Here is a 13,653-nt window from a genome sequence, read left to right on the forward strand (position 1 = left end):
AAGTTGAAGTTATATATTATAACATTTTATTAAATTAAAGATTGGGATTAAAAAAGTGGAAAAGAAACTGCTGGACAAATAATGTGGATTGGAATACAAAAGAGGGAGGTATGAGGAAGTCCAGAAAATAAGTAACTTAAAATTGGAAATGGAAAAGAGAGTTTGTTTTTAATTGTTTTGTGTTTATATTGTTAAGTCTTGTATTGTTTTTTGTGTGTGTTGTTTTTCTTTTTTTGTTGTTTAAAACTTTAATAAAAAATTATTTTAAAAAAAAGAAAAGAAAAGGCAGAAGCAAAAGTTCCCCACTCAGTTCTCTCTCTCTCTCTTAAAAAACATGCCTCCAAGTACATACGGTTTAGGCAATTTTCTCCATAGAAGCCTGCAGGGCAAGGGTGTCTGCATCTCCCAGTTTCATGGTCACACAAGGACAAACCAGGACAGCTGCACCTCTGTTGACAGGAAGCTCCGTAAAAACCAGGGATGCACTCTGGAAGAAAAAGCATGCAAGACTGAACGGTCCTCGTCATCGTTTCATGACTGCAACATTCAGTAACTCCTTGCAAGTGTGGATGGACCATAAGCAGGAATTTCATTACCTTAACCAAACCCCCCCCCCCAAAAAAAACATTTCTGTTATGCACTGAGTTGAATAGGATTCAAAATGCAGCAGTCTGATTGGTCCTAGAACAATAGGATTCAGCATGCAGCAGTCTGATTGGTCCTAGAACAATAGGATCCAGAATGCAGCAGTCTGATTGGTCCGCAATCCAGCTCCAGGTGGAAGTGAATCCACAACCTAATTGGCCTACAGGAGAATCCCGGAATTAGCCAATCATGTGGGGCCCATTGTGTAAATAATGTATATAAAGCAGACACTTTGGGGGAACTTCCATTCCTTGCTACTATGAGCTGAATAAAGAGCATGAAATCCACACTTGACTCCGAGTATATTTCAATTTCCATGGAAGTGTGGGATGGGTTTTAATGGGTAGGAAAGGATATACTGATTGCACATGTGTGAGTTTCAAAATCCCATCCTTGGCAGAGAAATTAAAAGCATAGGAACTGGGCTGTAAAGCCTTCTTCTAAGCAAGGCTCCCCACTTCCTTACCCTGCTTAACAAAGAATCAGACAATCACTTGTAAAGCAAGTTTAAAAATAATATTTACTTACTTTATAATCATGCATTGGTTCACAGCAAAGACATCAGTAAAAACTATGCAGGCAAAATACTTATATTTACATTATAACCAGCTTCACGCATGTGACTTGAGCTGGAGTAAGCATAGGGATGCCTGACTTCATGGCTGGTCGAAGATTAGAGAGAGGGCAAACGGAAGTACTACATGTTCCTTCCTCTCCAGGGGAGGAGGGGAAATGACATCACACAGAGCCCACTCCAACAATTGCATTTCTATGGTCTGAGTATCTGCCTGTATCAGCAATACAGTTCTGTGCTAACTAGCAAGAATATGCATTTTTCGGTTTGGCTTCTAATCCACCACAGGAAGCACCATAAAAATAACTGCTGTCGTTGGATGAGGAACAGCATGTGTTAGGGAGGCTTGAGGAATTAGATCTTTGTAGATTTCTGTATGAAGCGACCTGATGTGTACCTCCTGGATGAATGAGTGGATCAGAACTTAATTACCCACGAGCTCTTGCACTTGCCAAAATTATGATACCATCCTCAGCTCAGAAGAAATATCAACATCCATTTAAAATGCGTATTTTGATCAAACATTTATTGAGAAACATACATTTTAAGAAGGAGAATGTTATCAAATACCATGTTTTCATAGGGTGACATCCCATCTAAGTCATATTCAGAGCAGACCCATTGAAAACAATGGACTTATGTAAGCCCATTGATTTTAATGGACCTACATCTGTGTATGAAACAGGAAGCTGCCTTATACTGAATTAGACCATTAGTTCATCTAGCTCTGTTTGCCAGGGAGTCCCTGAGGTTTCAGGCAGGGAACATTCCCAGCCCTACCTTGAGATGCTGGGGTCTAAACCTGTGACATTGTGCATAATGGGATTTTTTAAGAAAAAATAAAACCACAGGTTATTGCAGAAAAGGGGTGAGTCAGACTCATGAGTATGTATGAATGTATGTATGTGAAAGTGACATGGACCAGAAATGGACTGCGAAAACAGAGGTTACAGACGTGGTTCTGCTTTATGATCCAACTGCTAGGGCTACACAGCTTTAAAAAAAGTTAAAATTCTGCCATTCAGCAAATGGATTCAGTCCCATCCCTGATAATTCTCCTGCCCCTGCTAACCAAACTGCTAATCAACAGGATTTCAGCTTTCTTTCTGTTTTTTAAGGACTGCTGATGTGCAACTGCAAAACGAGAGAAATTTTGCCTAATTTAACTATTTATTTTTCAGTAAAAAAAGAAAGAAAGGCTTAGAATCACAACAGTAAAGTCAAGTAATTAACACATGGAAGGAATATGTGCTGCAAGATGAATAAATAATATTGCAGAGAAAGGAATTGAGACAGATAGCAAAATGCATACCTCTTTGACACTTGCTCCCTTCGTAGCCTGGTCTGCAGGTGCAGGTACCATTTCTGGGGTCGCAAACCAGGGTGTTCTCCTTCAAACAGAGGCACTCCTCTGAGCAGCCAGCTCCAAAGACCCATTTGGGACAGGCTGCAGTCAGATTAAAGTGAGCTGTTAACACTGTTGCTAGGTTGGCATGCCTAACAAGGAGCAATAAATTTCCGACGCAGAACAGAATAGCTGCTTAAGAAAGCACGACTGAATGGAAGGAAGAGAAATGTTTCTGATTACTAATGGCTATTCAGTTTAAAATATTGTAGCTGTTTTATTGTATCAACTTCAGTAAATAAAATCTGCATATATTTGCATGGGATCAAAACCAGTAGTTTTGAAGAAGCAGTTGTGATCACAGATGCTGCAATATTTCCTCTTGTGTAAAGGAGAAGCTCCTTTAAGGTGCTATGCACTATTTATTAGTGTGCTGTGTTGAAAATCACACAGTTTTTGTCTTACTACTCCGGCATTACTTATGTTGAAAGTAAAACAATTAAAAAAAACAAAAATCAAGGTGTATGCAGCTTTTGATGTGAAAGAAAGATTTCTCTATGTAGAACTTAGTTGGTTGCAACCCATGGTTTTTATAACTGTTTTCAAAAATCAGGCTGAAAGGTGCCTTGAGCTGTGGGATAAGGTAGTCAGATTTAAATAAACCAATAAATAAAATCTATGCATTCTTGTTTGACTGAAGGGCATTTTGCAAGAGCTGTATTGTATTGCTGAGGACTTAAAAACATTTTATATAGCATTCTCTATGGCTTGACTTACTTAGATGGCAGAAGCGACCATATAGCCCAGGGTCACATAAACAGGCTCCATACAATCTGTGGCAATATCCATTGTTAGCACAATTACATTTCTTGTTGCAGTGTTTCCCAAAGCGTCCTTTGGGGCAACCTGATAGATATTCCGAAAAAGAAAGAACAACACAATACAAATACAAATAGGAGTCGGTGTGCAAAAAAAAAAAGCAACCAAGCATATTTTCTATCTATCTACCCATCTATCTATCTACCAGTACATTTCAGAGCACAATTCAAAGTCTTGGTGCTGACCTTTAAAGCCCTAAACGGCCTCGGCCCAGTATACCTGAAGGAGCGTCTCCACCCCCATCGTTCTGCCCGGACGCTGAGGTCCAGCGCCGAGGGCCTTCTGGTGGTTCCCTCATTGCGAGAAGCAAAGCTACAGGGAACCAGGCAGAGGGCCTTCTCCGTAGTGGCTCCCGTCCTGTGGAACGCCCTCTCATCAGATGTCAAAAAGGAAAAAAAACTACTTGACATTTAGAAGACATCTGAAGGCAGCCCTGTTTAGGGAAGTTTTTAATGTGTGACATTTTAATGTATTTTTAATCTTTGTTGGAAGCCGTGCAGAGTGGCTGGGGAAACCCAGCCAGATGGGCGGGGTTCAAATAATAAATTATTATCATTTTTATTAACCTCTCTATAAATAGTAAGAGTCTGTATACTGCAATCTTGCTTTACACTCCCTGCATGCATTTGGTTCCTAGCATGCAGCAAGATGCATGACAGCATGGCAGTGTTCAGGCAGTGCTATTAGATCATGGGTAGGCAAACTAAGGCCTGGGAGCTGGATCCAGCCCAATTGCCTTCTAAATCCGGCCCGCAGACAGTCCAGGAATCAGCGTGTTTTTACATGAGTAGAATGTGTCCTTTTATTTAAAATGCATCTCTGGGTTATTTGTGGGGCATAGGAATTCGTTCATTCCCCACCCCAAAATATATAGTCCAGCCCCCCATAAGGTCTGAGGGACAGTGGACTGGCCCCCTGCTGAAAAAGATTGCTCACCCCGATATTAGATGCTCCACTCAAGTGGCAGGGAAAGATGTCAAGAATGCTCTTGACTGGCTGTAGGATCTGAACACTGCAGACCACATTTGCTGCAGGATCCATGGGTGCTGCTGCTTACACACAATTGATGTAGCATTACGTCCCCACCCCCGTGGCACTCATCTGGAGCCCTCTGTGCCATGCCACTTTGCCCCTGTAAATTGTAAAAAGTGGGAAAGGAATGGCAGGAAGAGCTTCTGGTAAATGCCATAGCAAGGGCATGGAAACTCTGGATTCATTTCACATCAGCCCAGGGTCTGGAATCCAATGCAAAACAGATCTGTGGGGTGGAGACTCCTAAAATCCAGTGCCTGGCCCCCAATCCAGTGCCTGGCTTTTCCCAAAGTTTGCCCCATCACAAAATGGACTGTTCTGCTTACTGCACCCTGCCGTATTTGAGCCTTTACACTGCACTTTCGGTGCCAATTAAAAAAGATAGTGTCAACTCCACAGGCAATCATAAAGACACCCAGCTGGAAATGATGTAAAGGAAAACAATAAAATTCTTACCATCTTCACAAAACTTTCCATTAATTCCTGGTGGGCAACGACACCACCCTGTTACCGGATCGCAGGAACCTCCGTTCTGACACTTGCAGAGGCTGCTGCAATCTTTCCCATAGGTCCCCATGGAGCAGGCTGCAAGGCGAACGAGCAACACAGTCTTCTAACCGCATTAAGGACCAAGAGCAATTATGCTTCAGCTATCATGTCGAAATAAGGCAAAGCTATTAGAGGGCATCTTAAAACAAACAGTCCAGATATTATGCCATGCCAGTTTCTGCGGGTGATAATATTCATCTGCTTTGTGTTTGCTACTGAAATAGACCGGAAAATGTGCCGTTGATGTAGCCATGCGATGCAAAGAGAAGGAACCATGACCTGCTCTCCTGTGGGGGTTTGGCTGTTCCTATTTCCCCATAGAATTTCACAAGTTCTGACTGAAAACTAAGGGCTGTGCCTCAGAGAGACCTTATGGACATCTGTCCCTTGTGGGCTGCTTCTCTCCCACAAGATACAGACAGGAGCCTTTTTGGAGGAAGATGGCTTGGGAGGGTACAAATTAAGGCACATACCTCTGGGCAGTGGGTGTTTCTAAGGGCTTATCCACACTTCCTGTTGTTTTCCCCAAGTGAAAAACCACCCTTTAGTGCTCAATCGGCACAAACAGCAATTGAATTTTCTGCGGATTGCTGTTTGTTCCTATTTAAAGCTAAGGAGAGGATTTCCCCTGGGAAAGGAATGGTGCAATGGGAAAACCATTCAGACACATGCCTAGAAAGAGGAAAACTGCTCAGATCCATGCTTCCTAGGCCCGGGACAAGAGAAAGTATGGACAAGCCCTGAGTGTCTTAGAATCCTCCTCTAATCTGATCAGCACTATTAAAGGGCACAGAGGTACATAGGGCAGATTGATGAGCACTACATGCCATACCAGTTGCAGCATTCAGACTTATAAAATTTATTTTTAGCGCTGAACACAGATATAGGTAGGGGCAGCAAACAAGCAACTCAAAGGGATAAATGTTTGCTTGAACTACTTTAGCCTTGCAGTGATTGTCATTTGCAGAGCTAGCCCTAAGAAGTAGACTGCAAGGAAACCCCATCTCCACACCTGTCTGTGGAATACAATGAGTGACCTTTTGTCAAAGTGGTGAAAGCAGAAGACAGACAAAAAGCTGCTTTTCAAACTGATGCTGCTCATAGCTGATCCTTTTCTTTGAAGATTTGACCGATATGATTAGGTGTTGGGGTTTTTTGCTGGTGGAGGGGAAGCAGATGGCACATCACTTGCAAATTTGGGTCTACTAAATGGACCAGTGAGCTTTGAAACTGTCAATCACTTACAATGGATGAGAGTAGATCTAGATGGAAAGGTGCATTATTATTGCCACTTAATGGGCTTTTTTAGGTTGCCTCTCTCTTGGAGAGGAAGTCTACAGGAGATTAAGGGACAATATGTGTGAGACCATGTCCCTGGATCATCTTTTGTGGTTCCTTAGAATTTGATCGCACCAGCCTGCTGTCAAGGCAGATGCAGGGGCAGTTTAATAGCCAGGTAATGTATCAAAACGTTCTTTCTGCATCACAGAAAGTATCTCACCTGTGTCTTATTGCCACTGCAAACTGACACTCAGTAGTCTTAAATCTGAAGAAGGGGATTGAAATGAATGGGACTGACACCAAAACAAATGAAGGCACACACAGGAACCCTTAAATAAATTTGCTCTTCTGTGACAGGTATGTGTGCAGACCCAGCATGGTGAAAGGCAATGTGATGACCCCCAAAGGTCTCACCCACAGCTCACATCAATAGATAATGCCCCCTGAAATGCATCTCTGCAATCCACAGGGAATACCTGGCTGTCATATCAATGTGGAAAGTATGACCCAACGACAAGCAGACAGAACCCACTAGTGTAGCAATTATGTCTTTAAACTGGACTAGAGGATCATGGGTTCAATTTCTCACCAAGTCATTGAGCTCATTGTGGATGGCCTTGAGCAAGTCACTATCTCTCAGCCAGTGTGGTGTAGTGGTTAAGAGCGGTAGTCTCGTAATCTGGGGAACCGGGTTCGTGTCTCCGCTCCTCCACATGCAGCTGCTGGGTGACCTTGGGCCAGTCACACTTCTCTGAAGTCTCTCAGCCCCACTCACCTCACAGAGTGTTTGTTGTGGGGGAGGAAGGGAAAGGAGAATGTTAGCCGCTTTGAGACTCCTTAAAGGGAGTGAAAGGCGGGATATCAAATCCAAACTCTTCTTCTTCTTCTTCTTAATGGGGGTAAAATAGGATAAACCCATTGTCTAATGCCCTCGACAGAAGTGTAGGTGAAATTCAGGACCCCACCTTTGTTCAACATTTATGTGGTTTGAGCAAATTCTTTTTCAAGTCATTTGCTTAGCTCACAAGTGCAGAGCTGTGCGATCTGTGACCCATGAAGCCATTGCTAGCTGAACAACAGCCAAATTGTTTGATTATTATTTTTAACCCATCCATCTGAAAGGTGGTATACTCTGATCTTCAAATCTAAGCAAACTGATTTGACAAAGTAGACGTTTTATTTATTTAATTTATATCCTGCACCTTAGTTACCCAAATCTTGTTCGAGCTGGGCTCACCCTTCTTAGTGTTCAAAGTGCATTTAAATAGTAAGAGGTATACTCACTTTCATTACATATAATGCCAGTCCACCCAGGTGGGCAGTCACAACTACTGTTGTCACTGTTGCACTTCCCTCTGTTCATACAGTCAGAGCAACTCAAGCTGCAGTCACTGCCAAACATGTTATGCAGACAAACTGAAATTAAAAAGCACAAGTGTCAACTCGCATGCCAGGCTTGGCTATTTCAGTTTATTCTGTACATGTTTACTGCCAGCAACTACTTGCAGCCCGGGGCTATATAATCCAAGAGATGGAAACAGAAACACAGAGAGCTGCAGAAAAGTGTCACTGCAAAAGTTTCCCCTTCTTTCTTATATCCATTTATTTTTCATTTTTGAAGCATGCCAATCCAGAACAAACAAATACCTCCCACTCGAAAACTGCACAACAAATGGCATTATGAAACATTGGCTCTGTTCTAATAGCCCCTTCTTTTCGGGTTATAAGTCCTTGCCATAATGTTAAATGTGAAATCATAGAATTGTAGAGATGGAAGGGACCCCAAGGCTCATATTCTGTTCAAACCCTCTGCAATGCAGGATTTCCTTGCATTCAGCAGTAATTGCAAGGGATCACTCCTGTTAGTCTATGCAATAAAGCAAAACCAGTCTTCACTGAAAGCACTGCTCTTTTTCTGACCTCTGCTCACTCTTAGCTGGGTTGTCAGTGTTTCCATCAGAACAGTATGCTGCAATCTCCCACACTACTCTTCCTCCATACATGCCCCAGATGTTTTCCAGTTTTTAACAATGGTGATATGGACTGCTGTTTTTTAAAACTCACATTCATTCCAGGTCCATTGGGAACAGACAATATGGCTAACTTAGGATCACAAGGAACTGTTTGGTGTGTCACCTCACCTCTCACCCTAAGAGCATAAGGACAGCATGCAGGATCAGGCCAATGGCCAACCAGAGGCCTATGAGATGCCGAAAAGCAGGACCTGGATGCAACAACACTCTTCCTGCTTGCGGTTCTCAGCAACTCTCGTTCAGAAGTATTCTGCCTCCAGCAGCATAGGCAGAACAGAGTGATTGTGACTATGTTCTAGTAGCTCCAAATTTTTATAATTCTCCTTTCTTTCTGGGCTGATTTTTTTCATTCCCTGGAAACATGTTACTTCCATGCTTGCTCTCTGTGAAAAATTAAGATTTTAGAAACATTCTCTCACCAACTTGGTGTGCAACAGTGAGCTCTCCACGAATCTCCTCTTCCTCCTCATCATAGAAAGAATCTAGGGAGGTACTGAAGTGAAGGAGCTGAGGTGGTCTTCTGAAGCGGAAGCCAGGAATCCGGGCAATCTCCAGTTCTTCTTCTTCCTCCTCTTCCAGCTCATCATCATCTAATGCTGATATCAGAGATACAAATACATTTTCATCTTATTAAGTCCCACAAGTTTGATCCAATTTGTTGTTTACATCAGTAAACAGGTGCTGCTACTATTATTAATAGGAAACAGAAACATTATAATCAATGAAAGCTCTTCAGACTATTCAGATGACAAAACTACCCTGCAATGATGACTCTCTCACCCTGGGGTAGTTTAGTTGCCTCCAAGAGTCAAGGGAAAAAATCACTACATATAAGGTGCAGATGTATGGTTTAACAACTATATGTACATATATTACACTTGAACTGAAACTCTTGCTAGCACGGAGGTACTTTCTCTGTATTTGGAATTGGAAGGCAATAGGTGTTACTGGTTAATTATTTTGCCCTTCCTGGAGGCCTTAGAGCAGGGGTGGGGAGACTGTGGCCCTTCCAATGTTCTAAGACTCCAACTCCCATCAGCCTCAGCCAGCATGGCTAATCATGGATGATGGGAAGTGTAGTCCAGCAACACCTGGAAGGCTACAAATTGCCCATCTTTGTCTTAAAGAGTCAGTAGTTCATGGTGTTGTGCTTGTTTATTTTTGTTTAGTTTGAGTTGAATTTTTCATGTGCTAAACGTGCCCTCCAAATTGCTCATCCTTAGAACAATGTGAGTTTTTTTGCACTTCATTGCTCAACCCATTTTAAGGTGGCTGATTAGACAAGCTACTTCTCACTTGTAGAGAGCAATCTTAGTTTCTTTGTCTTTTGAATTAAAGATGCCTACCCAAGCAAGTTGTTATCCATCAGCCTTAAATTCCATTGGATTCAGGGTGACTTGTATGTGTTTCTGTCCCTTAAGCCCAGCCATAGCAAAGCTACAAGATTTATAAATTATCTCAGATGTGGAATTTGAACTGAACACAAAACAGTGTCTACGGATTACATATTTAGCTTTAGAATAAACAATCATTAAATTATAAACGTATATAAAAGCTACACACACCATCATCATCACCATCACCATCAGGCTATAGATGACATTGTAACACTGAAACATATATTTAGAAGTCTGATTGAAACAGAAGATAAATGTTTTGGCTTTATATTACAGATTCAACACAACCACTTTGGGAATTTTAGAATTACGCTTAGCTTCTCAATATAATGAGGATTTGAGTAATATCTAATTTGCTGAAAATGAGACAATTCAAACAAACCTCATTTTTAAAAGATTATGTGCTATTAAGACGCCTCACTCTGAATAAGTAATGCCATTATCACTTCCAAAAACCATGGCTGGTAAATGGAGTTTTCCTTCGAATAGAGCTCCTAACGATACGGAATAACTTACAGATGCAAGACTGTCCATTGGCACTGCTGAGCCTGTATCCTTCCTCACATGTACATTCATAGGAACCCAAAGAATTAATACAATATTGGTCGCAGCCATCAGTGTCGGATAGGCACTCGTCCACATCTAGGAAATTAAATGAGGAAAGTAAACCTTGGATGCAAAAACCCAATTTGGATCAAGAAGAAAACTGTGCTGAACTCCTGTTCAGAACTTCAGAATGGCTATTACTGTTATCTATTCTGATTACCTTGATTATTAGTACATTCAGTTGTATCCAACATTAGAGTAAAGCTGCTTGAATTAATGGACATAAGTTAATTGTTGTCTATTAGCTTCAATGAGTCTAATATGAGTTTGATTAACACTGGATACAACCCATTGATATTACCTAGATAAAATCTGCATTTCCCACCTTCTGAAATGCCCAGGCAGCTTGCAAGCATAATTTGAAACAACTTCCATTTAAAATCCAATTGAATAAACATTAAACAAAACCATGCAACTTAGAAGCAAAGCCAAGCGTATCAAATGTCCTTCGCTGCCCTTCCTTGCCTGGGAGCACATAATAGGCTTCTGTTTCCTTTCCTTGCCCCTCCTCCCACTCACATTATTTCCCCACCACCACAACATTCATTTTTTGGGAACAACCTATGGTTAGTAGTTTTTGCAGCTAACCATAGTATCATATCAGCACTTGTAGTTTTGAATGATGCACGGTCAGCGATGCTGCTGTGCTGTGGTTAGCTCTGGAAATGAAAGGAGGGGAAACCTGCTGTCAGGGAACTGCCATCAGCTCAGAGGCGAGAGGGGGAAAGCCGGATGGATTACAGAGAGCCCCCAAAGATCGTGGGAAGCAGAACTTCCTCAGCAGAGGAAGGAAGCCACGCCTCTAGTGGAGAGGAGATGCAGGGCTTGCAGGAGGCGAGGTGGTGCCAGGACACCTTGCCTGAGCAAAGTGGGGATGAGAGAGGTCCCCCATTACCCACGCCTTCCTTGCGCAGTAGGCTTCCGTGCAGAGAGGGGAGGCGCAGACTGGGCGTCAAGAAACTACTCTGCTGGGGAAAGTTTAAGGACCGCCCACTCTCAGATTCTGCCAGTGAATGAGCAAGACACGGAATAGAGGCACGGAATAGCTCTGCATTCTAACGGTTTTTATCACCAATAAGAAACCTTTAAAACAGACTATTGAAGCATATTGTCTGATTGCTCTTCAGCAACCAACAAATACCTCTAACACCTGCATATCAGAGTAAAGGGAAGAGAAGCCTAGGAGCCATTCCTAGTCTCCTAACTGCAATTGGGGAATTAGGCAGGGTTATATCCGCCCAAGGTGGTGCTGTGGGTTAAACCACAGAGCCTAGGACTCGGCAGTTCGAATCCCCATGACGGGGTGAGCTCCCGTTGCTCTGTCCCAGCTCCTGCCAACCTAGCAGTTCGAAAGCACGTCAAAGTGCAAGTAGATAAATAGGTACCACTCCGACGGGAAGGTAAACGGCGTTTCCGTGCGCTGCTCTGGTTCGCCAGAAGCGGCTTAGTCATGCTGGCCACATGACCCGGAAGCTGTACGCCGGCTCCCTCGGCCAATAAAGCAAGATGAGCGCCGCAACCCCAGAGTCGGCCACGACTGAACCTAATGGTCAGGGGTCCCTTTACCTTTACCTTTTATATCCGCCCAAAAAGCACCTGTAGCCTGCTTGCTACTGGCACAGGGGGTAGGGAAGCTGCTACTGCACTACAACACCCATGATCCCTGGCCAGCAACTGTGCAGGCTGGGGTTGATTGGAATTGGAGTCCAACGACAATGAACAGGCCACAGGTTCCCCACCATCACATGAGCGGTTTCCTGAGTTCTGCTCAGGAGCAGGCGCACATCAGCACTGCTTGCGAGACCTGAGGTGACAAACACAATGAACGCCAAAGCAGATCCCCGTGGAATGTTTGCTCGGCATTTCTGCAAAAGGCCTCCTGAGTGTCTTGCTGAGTGCCTGGCGAATTTAAATTACCATCACATTCACAGCCGTCCGGATGAAGCCGAAAGCCTGCCTTGCAGCTGCATTCGTAGCCCCCGATGTAGTTGATGCAGAATTGTGAGCAGCAGGCATCTCCAGTCACACATTCGTCCAGGTCTACAGGAAGGATGAACAAATTCTTCACAATGCCGTAGAAGTAGTTCATTTATTTTTTAAAATTATTTTTATTAGCAATTTCAACATAGCAAATTATCAAACCATATAATCGCATACATTGTTTTTTTCCCTTTCCCCCCTCCCTCCCTTCCATCCCTCCCTCACCCAAGACTTCCCTCAGCTCCTCTCTCTGATTTCTCAGCACATATTATTCTCTGCATGTTATAAAATTTTACATATCCTTACATTATCTATCTAACATGCTATCAACCAATAAATTTATGTATGTTTATTCAAAACCTGCCAAGGAGTCCAGTTTATTTTGTTGTATTTTTAGATAATTTGTAAAAAGCTCCCATTCTTCCTTAAAGCTACAGCTGTCCTTGTCCCACAATTTATATGTCAATTTAGCGAACTCTGCACAACTCATCAATTTTTCTTGCCACTGTTCTTTCGTTGGGATTTCCTCATTCTTCCATCCTTGTGCTATCAAGAAGTAGTTTAAACAAGAAAGAAATCGTCCCAAGAGGACTGCTGACAGCTGGGCACGACAACTCCCATCATCCTTGACCACTGATCCTTGAGGTGATGGGAGTTGCAGTCCAACAACATCTGAATGGCCACTGGTCCCCCAGCCCTGGTTTAGTGAACACCTGCATGGTACGTTCTGACTTACAATTTCAGCAGTATTCATCCAACACTGCAGAGGCTAATTGGTCTTGTAGTAAGGTTAAAGCTTACTGGGAAATGATATATAATGAAATGAAAAGGATGTTTAAAATAACCTTTGGGGGGGGTGAGGAAACCCAGACACTTTTCTTTTGGGAATTATAGGGACAGAACTACCTAAACTGTACAGAAACTTATTCATGTATGCTACTACAATGGCAAGAATGTTACTTGCCCCAAAATGGAAAGAAGCAGAAGTCCCAGCAAAGGAAGAATGGATACAAAAACTTATGGAATATGCAGAAATGGCAAAATTTACCGGAAGAATAAGGAATCAAGATAGCAATTTTTTAATAAAAAAATGGAAATGGTTTATTGAATATTTACAGATAAATTGCAAACCGATAAAGACATTGGCAGGATCATTGTAATAACCTGCAATTTCAGAAGAGTATATATTTAAAGAAAATGAATAAATGAGCAAATTAAGTTAATTTGGATATGCAAAAGAAATTAAAAATAAATTTAAGGAACCGCAGAAAGAGGGGGAAGGAAGTCAAGTTATGAATAGTAAAAATGGTTGTAAAATTAGTGAAATGTATA

General features: G+C 42.4%; 1 protein-coding gene across 8 annotated transcripts in view; it reads right to left on the minus strand.

Moving 5' to 3' along the window:
- The window catches only part of LOC308478297 (uncharacterized protein), a 241,812-nt gene that overhangs the window by 52,152 nt on the left and 176,007 nt on the right, over positions 1 to 13,653 (minus strand). For all 8 annotated transcript variants that reach the window (XR_013987025.1, XM_081007739.1, XM_081007741.1 and 5 more), the window contains 8 exons: positions 12,259 to 12,381; positions 10,252 to 10,377; positions 8,758 to 8,934; positions 7,590 to 7,721; positions 4,932 to 5,060; positions 3,342 to 3,470; positions 2,532 to 2,666; positions 353 to 487 (listed from right to left, as the gene is read on the minus strand). Coding sequence is in view for 7 of the 8 variants with exons in the window: in XM_081007739.1 (XP_080863865.1) it covers positions 353 to 487; positions 2,532 to 2,666; positions 3,342 to 3,470; positions 4,932 to 5,060; positions 7,590 to 7,721; positions 8,758 to 8,934; positions 10,252 to 10,377; positions 12,259 to 12,381 (1,086 nt within the window). In the remaining variant the exon portion in view is untranslated. The remainder of the gene's footprint in view (positions 1 to 352; positions 488 to 2,531; positions 2,667 to 3,341; positions 3,471 to 4,931; positions 5,061 to 7,589; positions 7,722 to 8,757; positions 8,935 to 10,251; positions 10,378 to 12,258; positions 12,382 to 13,653) is intronic.

Source organism: Podarcis pityusensis (genome assembly GCF_964106645.2).
Source record: "Podarcis pityusensis genome assembly, chromosome: 5".
NCBI lineage: Eukaryota > Metazoa > Chordata > Lepidosauria > Squamata > Lacertidae > Podarcis > Podarcis pityusensis.